The 13771-nt window shown below is 39.2% G+C and overlaps 1 protein-coding gene across 9 annotated transcripts in view; it reads left to right on the forward strand.

Moving 5' to 3' along the window:
- Positions 1–13771, forward strand: part of STARD13 (StAR related lipid transfer domain containing 13) — a 383589-nt gene that overhangs the window by 341224 nt on the left and 28594 nt on the right. For all 9 annotated transcript variants that reach the window (XM_082435536.1, XM_082435535.1, XM_082435541.1 and 6 more), the window contains one exon: positions 6343–6406. In XM_082435536.1, coding sequence (XP_082291662.1) covers positions 6343–6406 — 64 coding nt within the window. The remainder of the gene's footprint in view (positions 1–6342; positions 6407–13771) is intronic.

The following is a 13771-nucleotide window of genomic DNA, read 5'->3' on the forward strand; positions in this document are numbered from 1 at the left end:
AAACTTATTACAGAGCTGCCAATGAGAAACATCAACTTATTTAGGTATATATCAGAACTTCCAACTGAGGAGAGAGATATATATATATAGATATATAGATATATAGATATATAGATATATATATGCCTTGCCCAATGTACAGTTGACTCTTGAACAATGCAAGGGCTAGGGTTGCTGACCCCCCACTAAGTCAAAATTCACATTTAACTTTTGGTTCCCTAAAATTTTAACTCATAGCCTACTGTTGATCAGAAGCCTTATCAATAACATAAACAGTCAATTAACACATATTTTGTATATGTGTTATATATTGTATTCTTACAATAGAGTAAGCTAGAGAAAAGAAAATGTTATTAAGAAAATCATAAAAAGGAGAAAGTATATTTACAGTGCTGTACTGTATTTTTCGATACTGTAAGTTCATGTCGTCTGCTTACAAGACGTGTGTTGGTACCTACATGAATATTGGTTTATATGATACAAAACATTGCAGACGTTATACATGTTACTAACACATCAAAAATGAAAAGATAATGTGAAAAAGAAATTCATATTTATTTAGAGTTATAACGATTCATGTGTCGATAACAAAGAAGCAGCAATATGAATGCCTTATGGTAGCCTAGTTTAATTGACAGGATTGCTTCACGGTAGCTTAGCCTACACACTAATGAATGAATCATTATAAAATTTTTATGGCATAAGTACTGCATCTATATTCATAGTCCAGTACTGGAAACATTGTTACTTTTTTTAAAAACCACTTCCTTGTGATGATAGACAGATATGCAATTTCTCCAATTATGAGAAAGAGGCATATTGTATGGTAATGTGATTTTTTGAAAGCAAAGTTATAAAACAGCAAGAAAACCAATACATTGCTGATTTTATATTAAATATCACCTTGTGCCTATGTAAGGATAGACTAGTATCTACATGTATTTTATGCATTCATGACATACCTTTTTCTCAATTTTTTCGATATTTCTAGGCTAAGGAGTTCATCTGCAAGTTTTTTCAAAATGTTGCAAATCTCAAAATATTTTCCAGTATATTTATTGGAAAAAAAAGGTGTGTGTGTAAGTGGACCCACACAATTCAAACCTATGTTGTCCAAAGGTCAACTGTATATAATGCACTTAACATACCACTCTTAGCTCTTAGGTAGAGATGTTAATACATGTGGAACTGGCCAAAAAAAACAGGCTGTCAGTTATAGGAGCAAAGGCCAAGAACCTGCAGAAGACAGCTTCAGACTAGATGGTCAGCTTCTAATCCATAACTGCCTATCATATTTGACACTAATGACTGTCTAGTGAGTGGGTAAACTGGAGATGGCTGAAAAGGAATATAATCATCAAATTTTTTTAAGTAAATAAGTGACATGATAAAAAGTTGAGAAATAGAACTGGTTTCAGTGTGAAGCATTAGTGAAACCAATTTAAAAGGCTGTTGCCTGACTCTAAGGAAAAGATGAGAAGGGACTGAGCAGGACCAAGGAGAGGCAAGATTTCAAAGATATCATGGAGGTATAATTGATAGGACTTGATGCTCAAATGAATGTAGACCTTGAAGAAGAAGAGTCTCAAGTTGACTCCATTTTCTGGTTTGGGTGGCTTAGTGGTGATGCTCTTAATCAAGACAAGACTTCAAATAGAAAAACAGGTTTTGGAGAGAATGCAGTGAGTTCAGTTTTAATAGGTGTGTTTGAAGGGCCAGGAGGACCCCACAGATGGATGAGACTAGTGAGTAGTTGGGAATGTAGCTCTGGAGCTCAGGTGAGATGTCCATGCTAGAGAAAGAGGATGGGCATCATCCGAGTCTAGTTTATTTTAAGATGAGATATCTCATTATGCTTGTGCAGAGTAAAAAGAACAAGAACCACAGTCTGAATTCTAAAAAATATCAATAGTTAAGGTGCAAGTATTGCTTGGTGACAGGAAGGAGATAGTGTTTAGAGAGATGAGAGGATTCATCATCTTGAATGCCGAAGACCAGAAGAGTTTCAAGGAAGGTGAGTGCCAATTAGTGCACATTGCTACAAATAGGTCTTTGCTAGAAAGAGACTATGGAATTCGGTGATTAAAAACTCATTGGTCAAAACTGCAAAGAGCCCAGTGTCCATGGGGTAAACCCATTATATATCTTCATACCATAGAATACTACTCAGTAATTAAAAGAAATGATTATTGCTATACACAACACAAATTAATATCAAAAACATTGTGATGAGTGGAAAAAGCCAGACACACACAAAATACATACTGTATGATTCCATTTATATGATGACCAAGAATTGGCAAAACCAACCTATAAATGATAGAAATGAGAAAGAGGCTATCCTTGGGAGTGGCGGGAGGGGATGTGGTGGTAGGGAAAACTGACAGTAAAGGAGCACAGGAGGACTTTCTGACGTCAAGAAATGTTCTTTATCTTGTTCAAGGGTAGTTACAATTGCCAAAACTCACTGAACTGAAAACTTAAGATCTATGTATAACCAGAATACAAAAAAAAAGTCATCAGTCAAAGGTGGGAGGTTTTACATATATACAATGGAATATTACTCAGCCATAAAAAGGAACGAAACTGAGTTATTTGTAGTGAGCTGGATGGACCTAGAGACTGTCATACAGAGTGAAGTAAGTCAGAAAGAGAAAAACAAATACCGTATGCTAACACATATATATGGAATCTAAAAAAAATAAATGATCAGAAGAACCTAGGGGCAAGATGGGAATAAAGATGCAGACCTACTAGAGAATGGACTTGAGGATACGGGGAGGGGGAAGGGTAAGCTGGGACAAAGTGATACAGTGGCATGGACATATATATACACTACCAAATGTAAAATAGATAGCTAGTGGGAAGCAGCCGCATAGCACAGGGAGATCAGCTCGGTGCTTTGTGACCACCTAGAGGGGTGGGATAGGGAGGGTGGGAGGGAGGGAGATGCAAGAGGGAAGAGATATGGGGACATATGTATATGTATAACTGATTCACTTCGTTATAAAGCAGAAACTAACACACCATTGTAAAGCAATTATACTCCAATAAAGATGTTAAAAAAAAAAAAAAGATGGGACGTTTTGCAACTGAACTTGCTGCTTCTAAATTTCCACTAATTTACAAAGAGATATTCCTTTATGAAAGCAAATGTCCATACAGAGAGAGAGAAATCACAGTTACCAAATTTTCAAAGCAGAAAAACAAAAATATATGGTAGAGGATTTGACAAGCGCAAGAAACAAAATCTAAGTGGTCAGTGGACAAAGTCATAAAATAACTCAGTTTTCACTACAGAAATCCTAAAAATAAAAAATGTGAAGTGAGACTGAAGGTGAGTCAAAAAGAAGAGGGTTGGGACTTCCCTGGTGGCGCACTGATTAAGAATCCGCCTGCCAGCGCAGGGAACACAGGTTCGACCCCTGGTCTGGGAAGATCCCACATGCCGCGGAGCAACTAAGCCCGTGCGCCACAACTACTGAGCCTGTGCTCTAGAGCCCGTGAGACACAACTACTGAGCCGAGGTGCTGCAACTACTGAAGCCCGCATGCCTAGAGCCCGTGCTCCACAACAGGAGAAGCCACCGCAATGAGAAGCCTGCGCACCACAACGAAGAGTGGCCCCACTCGCCGCAACTAGAAAAAGCGTGCATGCAGCAACGAAGACCCAACATAGCCAAAAATAAAAATAAAATAAATTTTTTAAAATTTATAAAAAAAAAGAGGGTTGTTTGAAATTCTATTTTATTTTTTAAAATATGTATTTATTTATTATTTATTTATTATTTATTTATTTTTGGCTGCACCGGGTCTTAGTTACGGCTCTCAGGATCTTCGTTGCGGCATGCAGGATCTTTTGTTGTGGCGTGCCAACTCTTAGTTGTGGCATGAGGGCTCTTAGTTGCAACATGCAGACTTCTTAGTTGTGGTGTGCGATTCTTAGTTGAGACATGCGGACTCTTAGTTGTGGCATGCATGTGGGATCTAGTTCCCTGACCAGGGATCGAACCCAGGCCCCCTGCTTTGGGAGCGCAGAGTCTTACCCACTGAACCACCAGAGAAGTCCTGAAATTCTATTTTAAAGTAGGTAGAGCCGTTGAGCCACTCCGCAAGCTAAATCTTGCTGACTTCTCTCCCTAACCATCAGCACAAGACTGGAAGTTTACTCTCTGGAGAGGCTGGACTGAGGGACATCAGACACCGCTGAAAATGGAATACTCTATTGAAAATGGGGGCTCCATTGACAGTCTACCTATATTCCAAACATTGAGATCCCCAGGCCTCTTTTGTAACTCAGCTCCAGAGCATTGGAAAACACACTCAAGAAGAATCTGAGTTCTGAGAAATCTAATCAGCCCATGATTTAAAAAGAAAAAAAAAAAAAATAGCAAACCCCAACTAGAACAGGTCAGAAGGCTCTGAGAAAGACATCTCCAAGGAAATTAGATAGACTGATATATTTTAACACATTTAGAGATTTAGATAATTAGGGAAGTGTTTGAGTTTGAATTTAAGGATAAGTACACAGAAAACTGAGGAAGCAAATAAGATGCTTATTAACTCCTGGGCTAATGAAAAGTTTAGAATGAAAGGAAAAGTAATCAGAGCATGATATACATGTGAATAGCATTTACATGGTCATAAGAAAATAAACACTAAATATTGATTTATCAAAAAATTACAAAATTATGACAACTATATAAGAGGCAAAGGGTGCAAATGTGCATGTAGGAGGATGAGGGGGGAATGCGTAGTAAAAAAAACTTTATCTTTCATAGAACAAAGTCAATAGATAGTGACTTAAACTGAAAAATCAAGAAGTAACAGCATATACATGTTGCTGGAAGTAAACACCAAAAGAAACACTTTAGTTGCCTCCAAAGACTGGTAAATGGAAAAGGACATGAGGGGTAATGTTTGACTCCTTAAACCATATGCTATGATTAAAAAAAAAAAATCAAATAAAACAAAATAATAAAGGCATTTGCAAAGAGAATTTCATGAGATTAGATTGCAGTGGGTTGAAGAGTGAATGAAAATTAAGGATGTTCTCAGCAAACTGAATAATATAAGGAAGGGGATGTCAGGATGGTGAGTGGAGTTGCTTGATGGAAAGATAAGATTGAAGGAAAATTGGTAGTTTGCTTGATTATGGTTATTTAGGTTGCTAACTAATTGGTTAGTCAATTTGTTCATGACAGGGATGAGCTTAGACAAAAAAAAAAAAACAAGAGTCTGCTGAGGTGAGAGGGAATAAATGAGGTGTCAAAGTCCCAGATGAAGTGGTGGATGTTGAAATCAGACACATGATAAAGTGTTAGCTTTGAAAAAGAATAGGAGCATCTCTTTTATATGATGAAGGAAAGAATTGTTAAAAGAATTAGTGACTTAAGCTGTATTTTCTCACTGGCAATCGTGGCTAAGTCATCTGTTGAGGGATTCGGATAGTTTTCATTATCTGAGAATGGATTCTGACCAGAGACAAAAAATGAAATAAATGCTGGGTAGCAATTTGAGGAGCCCAGCTGAGAGAGAATTTCAAAATGTATATATTAGTCAGCACGGGCTGCCATAACAAAATACCACAGGCTGGGTGTCTTAAACAACAGAGGTTTATTTTCTCACAGTTCTGGAGGCTGGAAAGTCCAAGATCAAGGCGCCAACAGGGTTTGGTTCCTGGTAAGGACTTTCCTCCTGGCTTGCAGACAGCCACCTTCTTGCCGTGTCCTCCCGTGGCGGATTGAGAGAGCGGGAGGGAGCGCTCTGGTGTCTCTTCCTTTACAGACGTTAATCTTGTTGGAGCAGGGCTCCACCTTATGACTTCATTTAACCTTTATTACTTCTTACTCCAAATACAATCACATTGGGGTTTAGGGCTTCAGTGTATGAGTTTGAGGAGGACACAGTTCAGTCCATGGCATGTGTAATTCAGCACTATTACCCAAGAGCAGAAGAGAAGACAGATGGCTGAGTTGATCCAAATTTGGGGATTAGTAGGATAGACTGGATGGAAGGTCAAGGTGGCAGACGAATTGAGGGACTGGTGAAAGTATGGCTAAAACTAAGTGCTCACGGCTTCCAAGAACAGTGGAAAGAGAAGCCAGGAAAGGGAAGGGGCAGGGATTGGTAGGCTTCATGGAAGGTCCTCTCAGGTCTGGAGGCTGGAGAACAAATGGGAACTCTTTTACTGTGTGCCTTCTCTGGGTACAGTCCTTTCTTCGGACATGATTGGTTGTTTCTGCACTTTCAACTTCACTGGCAATCAATGAGAATTATCAAACTGGAAAGAAGATTTAGGTTCATTAGTGGTAGCAATCATCACATTTTTCTTTCTTTTTAGACGACTAAATACCTTGAACAAGTGTGCCTCAATGAAACTTGATGTGAACTTCCAAAGGAAAAAGGTAGGTAACCTTACTACACCTTACTGAGACCATGGCTATACCAATAGGAGAAGCTTGCATTCACAAATGAAAAACAACATGAACCGAAGCAAAATTCTGAAATGCCCGACCGTCTGTTTGTTCTCCAAATATCCCATTATATCATAAACATTATAAGTAAGTCTATTATATATATATATCTAGGCTGACGTCTGTTTGTTTCACTGTTTCATTTTGATTTAGTTTTATCAGAGGGTTTGCATAAAAATGTAAAATGCCTTAACTGTTTACGATAATCTTTCAGAAGTTTTAGTTGTAAATATCCACTCCATATTAGACCCAAATTCTCCACAGTGATTTGTAGATAAGAGGATGCAGAAAAGAATCTATGGGGCCAAGTGTCTTCTGCCTCATTCTTTCCTGTGGCATTTTATTTTCAAGTGCAGTCAAGATGCATTCATTGTCAGGCAGGTTTGTTTCATCATGGTTGAGGGGTCGGGTGAGAGTGTAACAGCAAGATTCAGAACCTGCCCCATCTTTCCATTCTCGCCCCTTGCACTTTTCTCTGGTCACAGGGAATGTCCTTCAGTTTTACGAGCCACTGTGCTCCCTCCCTCTTCTAGGACTTTGCACGTGCTCTTTCCTCTGTAGGAATAAGACTGGAGATTTCGGTTCTGAAACAAAGCTGTACTTTATTGAGCACTTACTGTTTTCCACGAGCTAGGTTATGGCATTTAATCCATTGCGATAGGGATTCTCTGTTTTCTAGAGAAGGAAAATAAAACCTGAACAGGTTAAGTCCCTTGCCCGTGATCTTTCAACCAGTGGAGGAGCAGGGTTTCAATTTCAGGTGTGTCTAACTCCAAAACCGAGGCCCCTAACCACTGCGCTGAAAGACCTCTCTTTCTCACTGAATTGATCCTTTTAGGAAACTCAGAATTGAAATCGTTAACTACTTTTTTCATTTCACATCTTCAGTATGTAACAAGTCAAGCCTTAGTATATTTTGAAGAAGCAGAGAAAACATCTTTGAGTCAAAAGAAAGTGTTCTTTATTCTGGTCTACACAGGAAAGTCATTACAGCCCATGGATTTTAAGTCACTCCTGAGTAACCTAATCTTTAAAAATAACTTTAACCTGAATTCTGCTCTAAAATAGCACCCAAAAAAAGCGCGAATGAATTTTGGTTGACCTCACCTTCAAAACAATTTAGGGTTTGAGCTAGGAGCCAAAGATTTAAGCTAAGGAGGTAAAATGGTGAAAAACAATATCCAGAGAATATATTAAAACATGAGCAATTTGTCCAGGTCAAAGAAAAAGTTTAAATGTGGGAATAAACATCCCAACAGCCATCTGGCTGAATAGACCCCTTGAGAAGCATACACACTATTTGGTCGTAACACATGGTTCTTATTAAACCGAGCATAGCCACGCCTGTGTGGCTGGTCTGTACACTGCTGGTGCAGATCCTTAGCTGCTGTGTATCACAAAAGCAAATGCCAAAAACTAACGACAGGATTTGTTTCCAACCAAGTCGTGTGATTGGATTCTTCCCTTATTGCCAGCATTTCAAAACCCACATGTGAGATAGGCTTGAATAACATTTGCTAGGCTCTGTTACCTTCACAAAAGCTCCTATGTAAATTGGTCACTTCAGTATTTTGACATTCTTAATTTATTCCTTATGTTGGATATAGTGGCACACACCCTTACAGCCCCTACTTAGCTGTAGGCCCCGCAGATGCATGCACTTGAATAAAATATTGCTTTACACATTGTAAATTGGGGACTCATGGCCTGAATTTTGAAATAAATAAATCCAGTGGGTGATCTCCACCCACTTGTGAATCTCAATCATGACCAGCATCTGGGACTGTGGTCTAAGCAACTATGCAGGAGACCCTGGTGGTGGCACGTGTTCCCATAATCTGTCCCTTGCCCGAGTCATAGGCTAGTCCTTTATTTTACTGCAAAAAAATACCAAAAATAAATACAGGCTAGAACTAGGCCAAATGATCAAAAATAGAAAGTGAAACTTGAGAACCAAGCACCACAGGGAGCTTCAACCAACTTTGGAATTAGTTTGTTTGGAAGAAAAAAAAAAAAAAGACAGTAGCATTTCCTCTGTGTATGTCCCCATTTTAATCAATCCAAGAAATAGAAATATAATGTTCATCTCTAATCTGCAGAGGCCCAGACATGTTTAATTCTGCAGAATGTCATCCCCAAATGGCTTAGCCGTCCAGGGCCACAGTCATTCTTCTCCCTTCAGGACCACTGGGCCTCAGAAGGGCCGTGTGTGCTTGCTCAGTGCTCTGTGGTGTGGTTAACAAGCTCCCACAGTGCCCGCTCTGTGCCAGGCACTATTCCTTATCACTAACCCCATGTCACAGATGCGGAGATTGAAGGGCAGGGAAGATGAGTAACTTGCCCAGAGCCACGAAGAAACAGCAGAGGCAGGATCTGAACCCAGCTATTCTGGCCACAAACTGCCCCTCCTGGTGTTTCAGAGATATTCAGAAATGTATTGGCATGAGCTTCTGACCCTTGGCCTGAGACCTGGAAGGGTTTCCTCAGCAATACATACAATTATGTATTTTTATTGTTGTTTTAGAAGAAGGATATTTCTTGCTGTCTTGCACTCAAGTCCATGATTTATTTAATGTAAATAAATGGAAATTTATCTCTGGATCTCTCATAGTGAATGAGTCATGAATCTCATTGCTCTGCTTTGAACTTGGTTCTCATTTAATTTTGTTTAATTCTGAAGAGTTTGGTGGGTTGACCCAAGGCAGAAAAAAAAAAAAGAATCCACAAATAGATAAAGATGGTGAAGCCTCATTCATACTTAGTTAGGCATGCACTTTTCCTGTACATCAAATGCCACTCGCTTGTAAAGCACCAGGAGAAATGAAATCGCACCTTACCACTTTGCAGAAGAGAAAAGATAGTGCCTTACCACTTTGCAGAAGAGAGAAGCAGTCCTCTAAAGATCGAGATTACCTTCCCTGTGAGAGTCAGGTGGAGAAGAGTGTCCTCAATCTTGGCCAGGCACCTCACTGAAAGACTCACTAAAACCCGGCATTTCTGAGAGCCTGGGGACGTCGGCAGTTGCCCGCCTCGGGCCTCAGGCTCCTCCCCCTGCAGCGCTGCAAGTGGCAGGTCCCTGCTTCTGAACTGGAGGCCTCAGCCACTCAGCTCCAGTCAACTTTAATGGAAGATAAACGTCTAAATTTCTGTATAACTATGGATTAGCCGCCTCTCACAGCTGTGGACTTGCATGGGCTCCTGTTTCCAGTTGATAGAGATGGTCAAATTTGGTTTAAAAAATACAAAATCCTTCCTTTTGCAGTGTCTGGTTGGCATTTGTCTCTGGAGCATATATAAGTTCAGCTAAGAATGTTCTCATTTTTTAGAAAAAGCCAAACACTGGCGTTTCATCTAAATTAAAAATCCCAAGGCACATGCAAAGCTACTCTTTCTCAGAAAAATGTTTCTTCTTCATTATTACCTACAGAATTCACACTTGCTTTATGACGACATTGAAATCCCCTAATTACGTTAGTGTTTACGTGATACTGTTTAGCTTTGAGTACAAAGCTAAAGTCAGAGACTGAACTCCCATAAGGATCTCTGTTAAGTGAGGAAAGAGAGGGACGTGTACAAACACAGGACTCTTACCTGAAATTTCCCAGGCGAGAAAGAGCAGCTTCAAAAGAAGTTTCTGGTTAAAGCTATAGTTTTAACAAAGCTCTCTGAAATCCTGACCAAAGGTGGAAAGCCACACAGAAACAATGACTAATTGCCACGTTGCAGCCAGCACCTCCCGGCCTGGATGCCGTGGGCATTTCAAAGAAGCTGCGGGTGTTGTCAGGGAGCCTGACCTCTGCCTCCCAGTCCTCCCCACCCGCCCCCCTGCCTTTCACAACCTCAAACCTCCCACCAGATAAGACACCTCCTGGCAGCTCCGAATAGCAGCGTCACATGAAAGAAGTTACATTTCATTCCATCATTCACTTGGCTGGAGAGTATAGTCTTGAATTGAAGACTGTTGCATGTGAATGTCCTAGAACCATAGGATCTTCGAGTTAGATCTTCGCTCATCTTTTCCAGTCTCCCATCCAGTAGAGGATATACTTTTAGAGCATCTATCACAATTCACTCAGGCTCTGTTTGTAAGCATCTAGACGTGATGAGTTCATTATATTGCAAGGCAGTTTGGTTTTTCCTAATTACTAGAAGTCTTCCATATAATAAGCTAAAAGCTGATTCTGTGTAAACTTGCCCATCTGATTCCAGCTGATTTCTCTGGAGAAGCACAGAATATGGATTTCCCCTATCTCTAGATCCGGGGTCAGCAAACTAGTGCTCCTGCTTTTGTAAAGAAAGTTGTATTGGAACAAAGCCACACCCATTCTTTTGGCTGCAAAGGCAGAGTTGAGTAGTTGTAACAGACTGGATGGCCTGTAAATATAAAATATTTACTATCTGACCCTTTACAGAAAGTTTTCTGACCTCTGCTCAATCTAGAACAAAGTTTCGTAAACTGTCTATGGTGACTGATTTTTCTTTTTTTAATTTCCAGTCTGCCACTGACCAAGATAACGTTTGTAAAATTCACTACAAAGGAATTATTAGAAATATGAAATGATAAAAGGTTATAGAAAATACAAGCCTAAATGTTTTATTAGACTCTACAGATACAAAATTGCATTCCAATAAATATAATTGGAACAAATATAACAGGAAATAGAAAAGAATTACAAAAATTGTTCATATTTTTATTAAAAGTATACTTAGGCTATTAATATGAAGAATCATGATTGCACTTATGACTTTTTTTGTTGTTCAGCTGTCAGAACTAAACAAAAAGTTTACTTTGAAATTCCCCATGTTAAAAGTCTGTACGCACTTTTCAGTCAAACACTGTGACTATGAGTATTCCTGACAGTGAGTTTTTTGCTTGTTATCTAATTTAGGTTGGATTGACAGCAACACTACTCACAGGGAAAAATGCATATCTAAAATGTTTCTTTGTTTTTTGTTTTGTTTTGTTTTTTGGCTGTGTGGGTCTTCTTTGCTGCACTCAGGCTTTCTCTAGTTGCAGAGAGTGGGGGCTACTCTTCGTTGCAGTGTGCTGGCTTCTCATTGCCGTAGCTTCTCTTGTTGCAGTGCACGGGTTCTAGGCATGCAAGCTCAGTATTTGTGGCTCACAGGCTCAGTAGTTGTGGCACGCAGGCTTAGTTGCTCCGCGGCATATGGGATCCCCAGACCAGGGCTTGAACCCGTGTCCCCTGCATTGGCAGGCGGATTCTTAACCACTGCACCACCAGGGAAGTCCCTGTTTCTTTGTTTTAATACTAGTCTTCATAAAGAAACCCATCTCACAGAATATGTTGAGTGGAATCAAAGAAGAAGTCAAAGTAATTCTTTAAAGTTTTGGCTATTCTTTTTTACCTTTCATTCAAAATGAAGTAAGTGATGCTGTATTTCCAAAATTCATCTTCAATCTTTCACTACTAGCCAACTTCTGCAATTATCTTTCTGTAAAACAATGGATCCTGTACATTATACACTTTGGGTTATGGTAGATAAACTAATCTTGAAACATCACACGTTATCGCCTACTGCACCCGACACCCAAGCTGGTCTCAGCCCTGTTCAATAAGACAAGTCCACTGATCATGAACTCGTATAGCACAGCCTTGCCAAATGGTGACAAATGGTTTTAATGCTTACTCTCAATGTCTGAACTTATCTCACTGAAGACTGGTAAGTTTGAGGACTGTCAGCCCCTTAACCACACTTCGAGTAGCACTGCTCTTGAGTTCCTTCTTTCTAAACCAAACCATTAGTTCTTTCAATCATCCTTCATAGAAGGTTGTGGTGTCTAGATCATTGGCCATCCCGATTACTCTTCTCTAGAAATAAATCCCTTTCCACGTGCCCCTGAAAATGTGGCTCATTGTTCCTGATATATGTGACCAGGCAGAATACAGTGGGGCTGCAACCTTCCAAATATTGAGATGCATGCTTCTGGTCAGGTATCCTAAGGTGGGTGATCATAGTTTGGTAGCCACATTACATGGTTAACTCATATTAAGCTGAAATCTGCTACAACTCTCAAGGCTATTAATAGGAACGAAGTCCGTTTCATCTTGCACATCCTATAATAGATGTGTGAAGTTAGGGTCTTTATATTTTACTTCATGAAATTTCATCTTATTAACAGGCCATCCTTCAATTCTGTTAAGATCTTCATGCATCTCAGTATCACTATGCTCTAACAACAATAATTAGTTTTATCTTGCACTTTAAGATTTATCTGGCATTTTCACATATAATCTCATTTGATCCTGTTGACAAACCATGCTAAATGTGTATTGTTATCATTTCCATTTTACAGCTGAGAGAATTGAGTCTCCAAGTGGGTGCCTTGCCCAAGATCACTTAGTGAATAATCTGTGCCATCTTCACATCTAAAAAACATGAATTCTTCTGACTCATTCAAGTTATTCTTAAAATGGGTATAACCTGAAGGCATCCCCCAGAGATCTCGCCTTCAGTTACTTTCAGTAGTTTGATCATACTCTTTGATGGAGTTACTCAACCAGCTACTAACAAAATGCTCTGTAGCCTCCAGCAGTTTGCCATCTTGGCCACAACAATATCTTGAGAGCCTTTTGTCAGTTCCTGGCTGAAATCCAGACACTCCACATCTATAGTATTTCCATGGTTTACTAAATCATTAAGATAAGAGAATAAAGTTAGTTTGGTGTGTTTTTCTCATAAACACATCTGACTCCGAAAGGTTTCCATTTTGCATTTCTAAATAATCACAAACTATTTGTTTTTAGCCTTAAAAAAAATCAAACAAACAGATGAAATCTGATCATCTCTTAAACAATCAGTACACTTTCACAGTTACTGGGGAGTCTGCTATGTGCCTGACCGTCTGCTGTGCTGTGAGTGTATAAAAATCTAAAACTCTAGTGTTTTTCATACTGTGAATCATGGCCCGTTGGTGGGTTATCAAATGAATTTGGTTGGTTGCAAACAACATTTTTTTAAAAAAATGAAATAGACTAAACTAGAATATAAAGTATCAGAGCACAAAGATAATTATTATAGTACAAATTTCTTTCTTTCTTTCTTTCTTTCTTTCTTTCTTTCTTTCTTTCTTTCTTTCTTTCTTTCTTTCTTTCTTTCTTTCACTTTAGCGTAATTTGTGTGTGGGCCTTGAGTTGTGATGGAAAATGTACTTTTTAAAATTAGCAGATAACATTTATTGAGCACTTAGTATGTTCCATATACTGTTCTAGGTACTGTATATGGATTACTTCCTTTTATCCTTCTTCCAGTTTTATTGAGATATCATTGATGTAT

The sequence above is a fragment of the Balaenoptera physalus genome, assembly GCF_965194825.1.
Source record: "Balaenoptera physalus genome assembly, chromosome: 18".
Taxonomy (NCBI): Eukaryota; Metazoa; Chordata; class Mammalia; order Artiodactyla; family Balaenopteridae; genus Balaenoptera; species Balaenoptera physalus.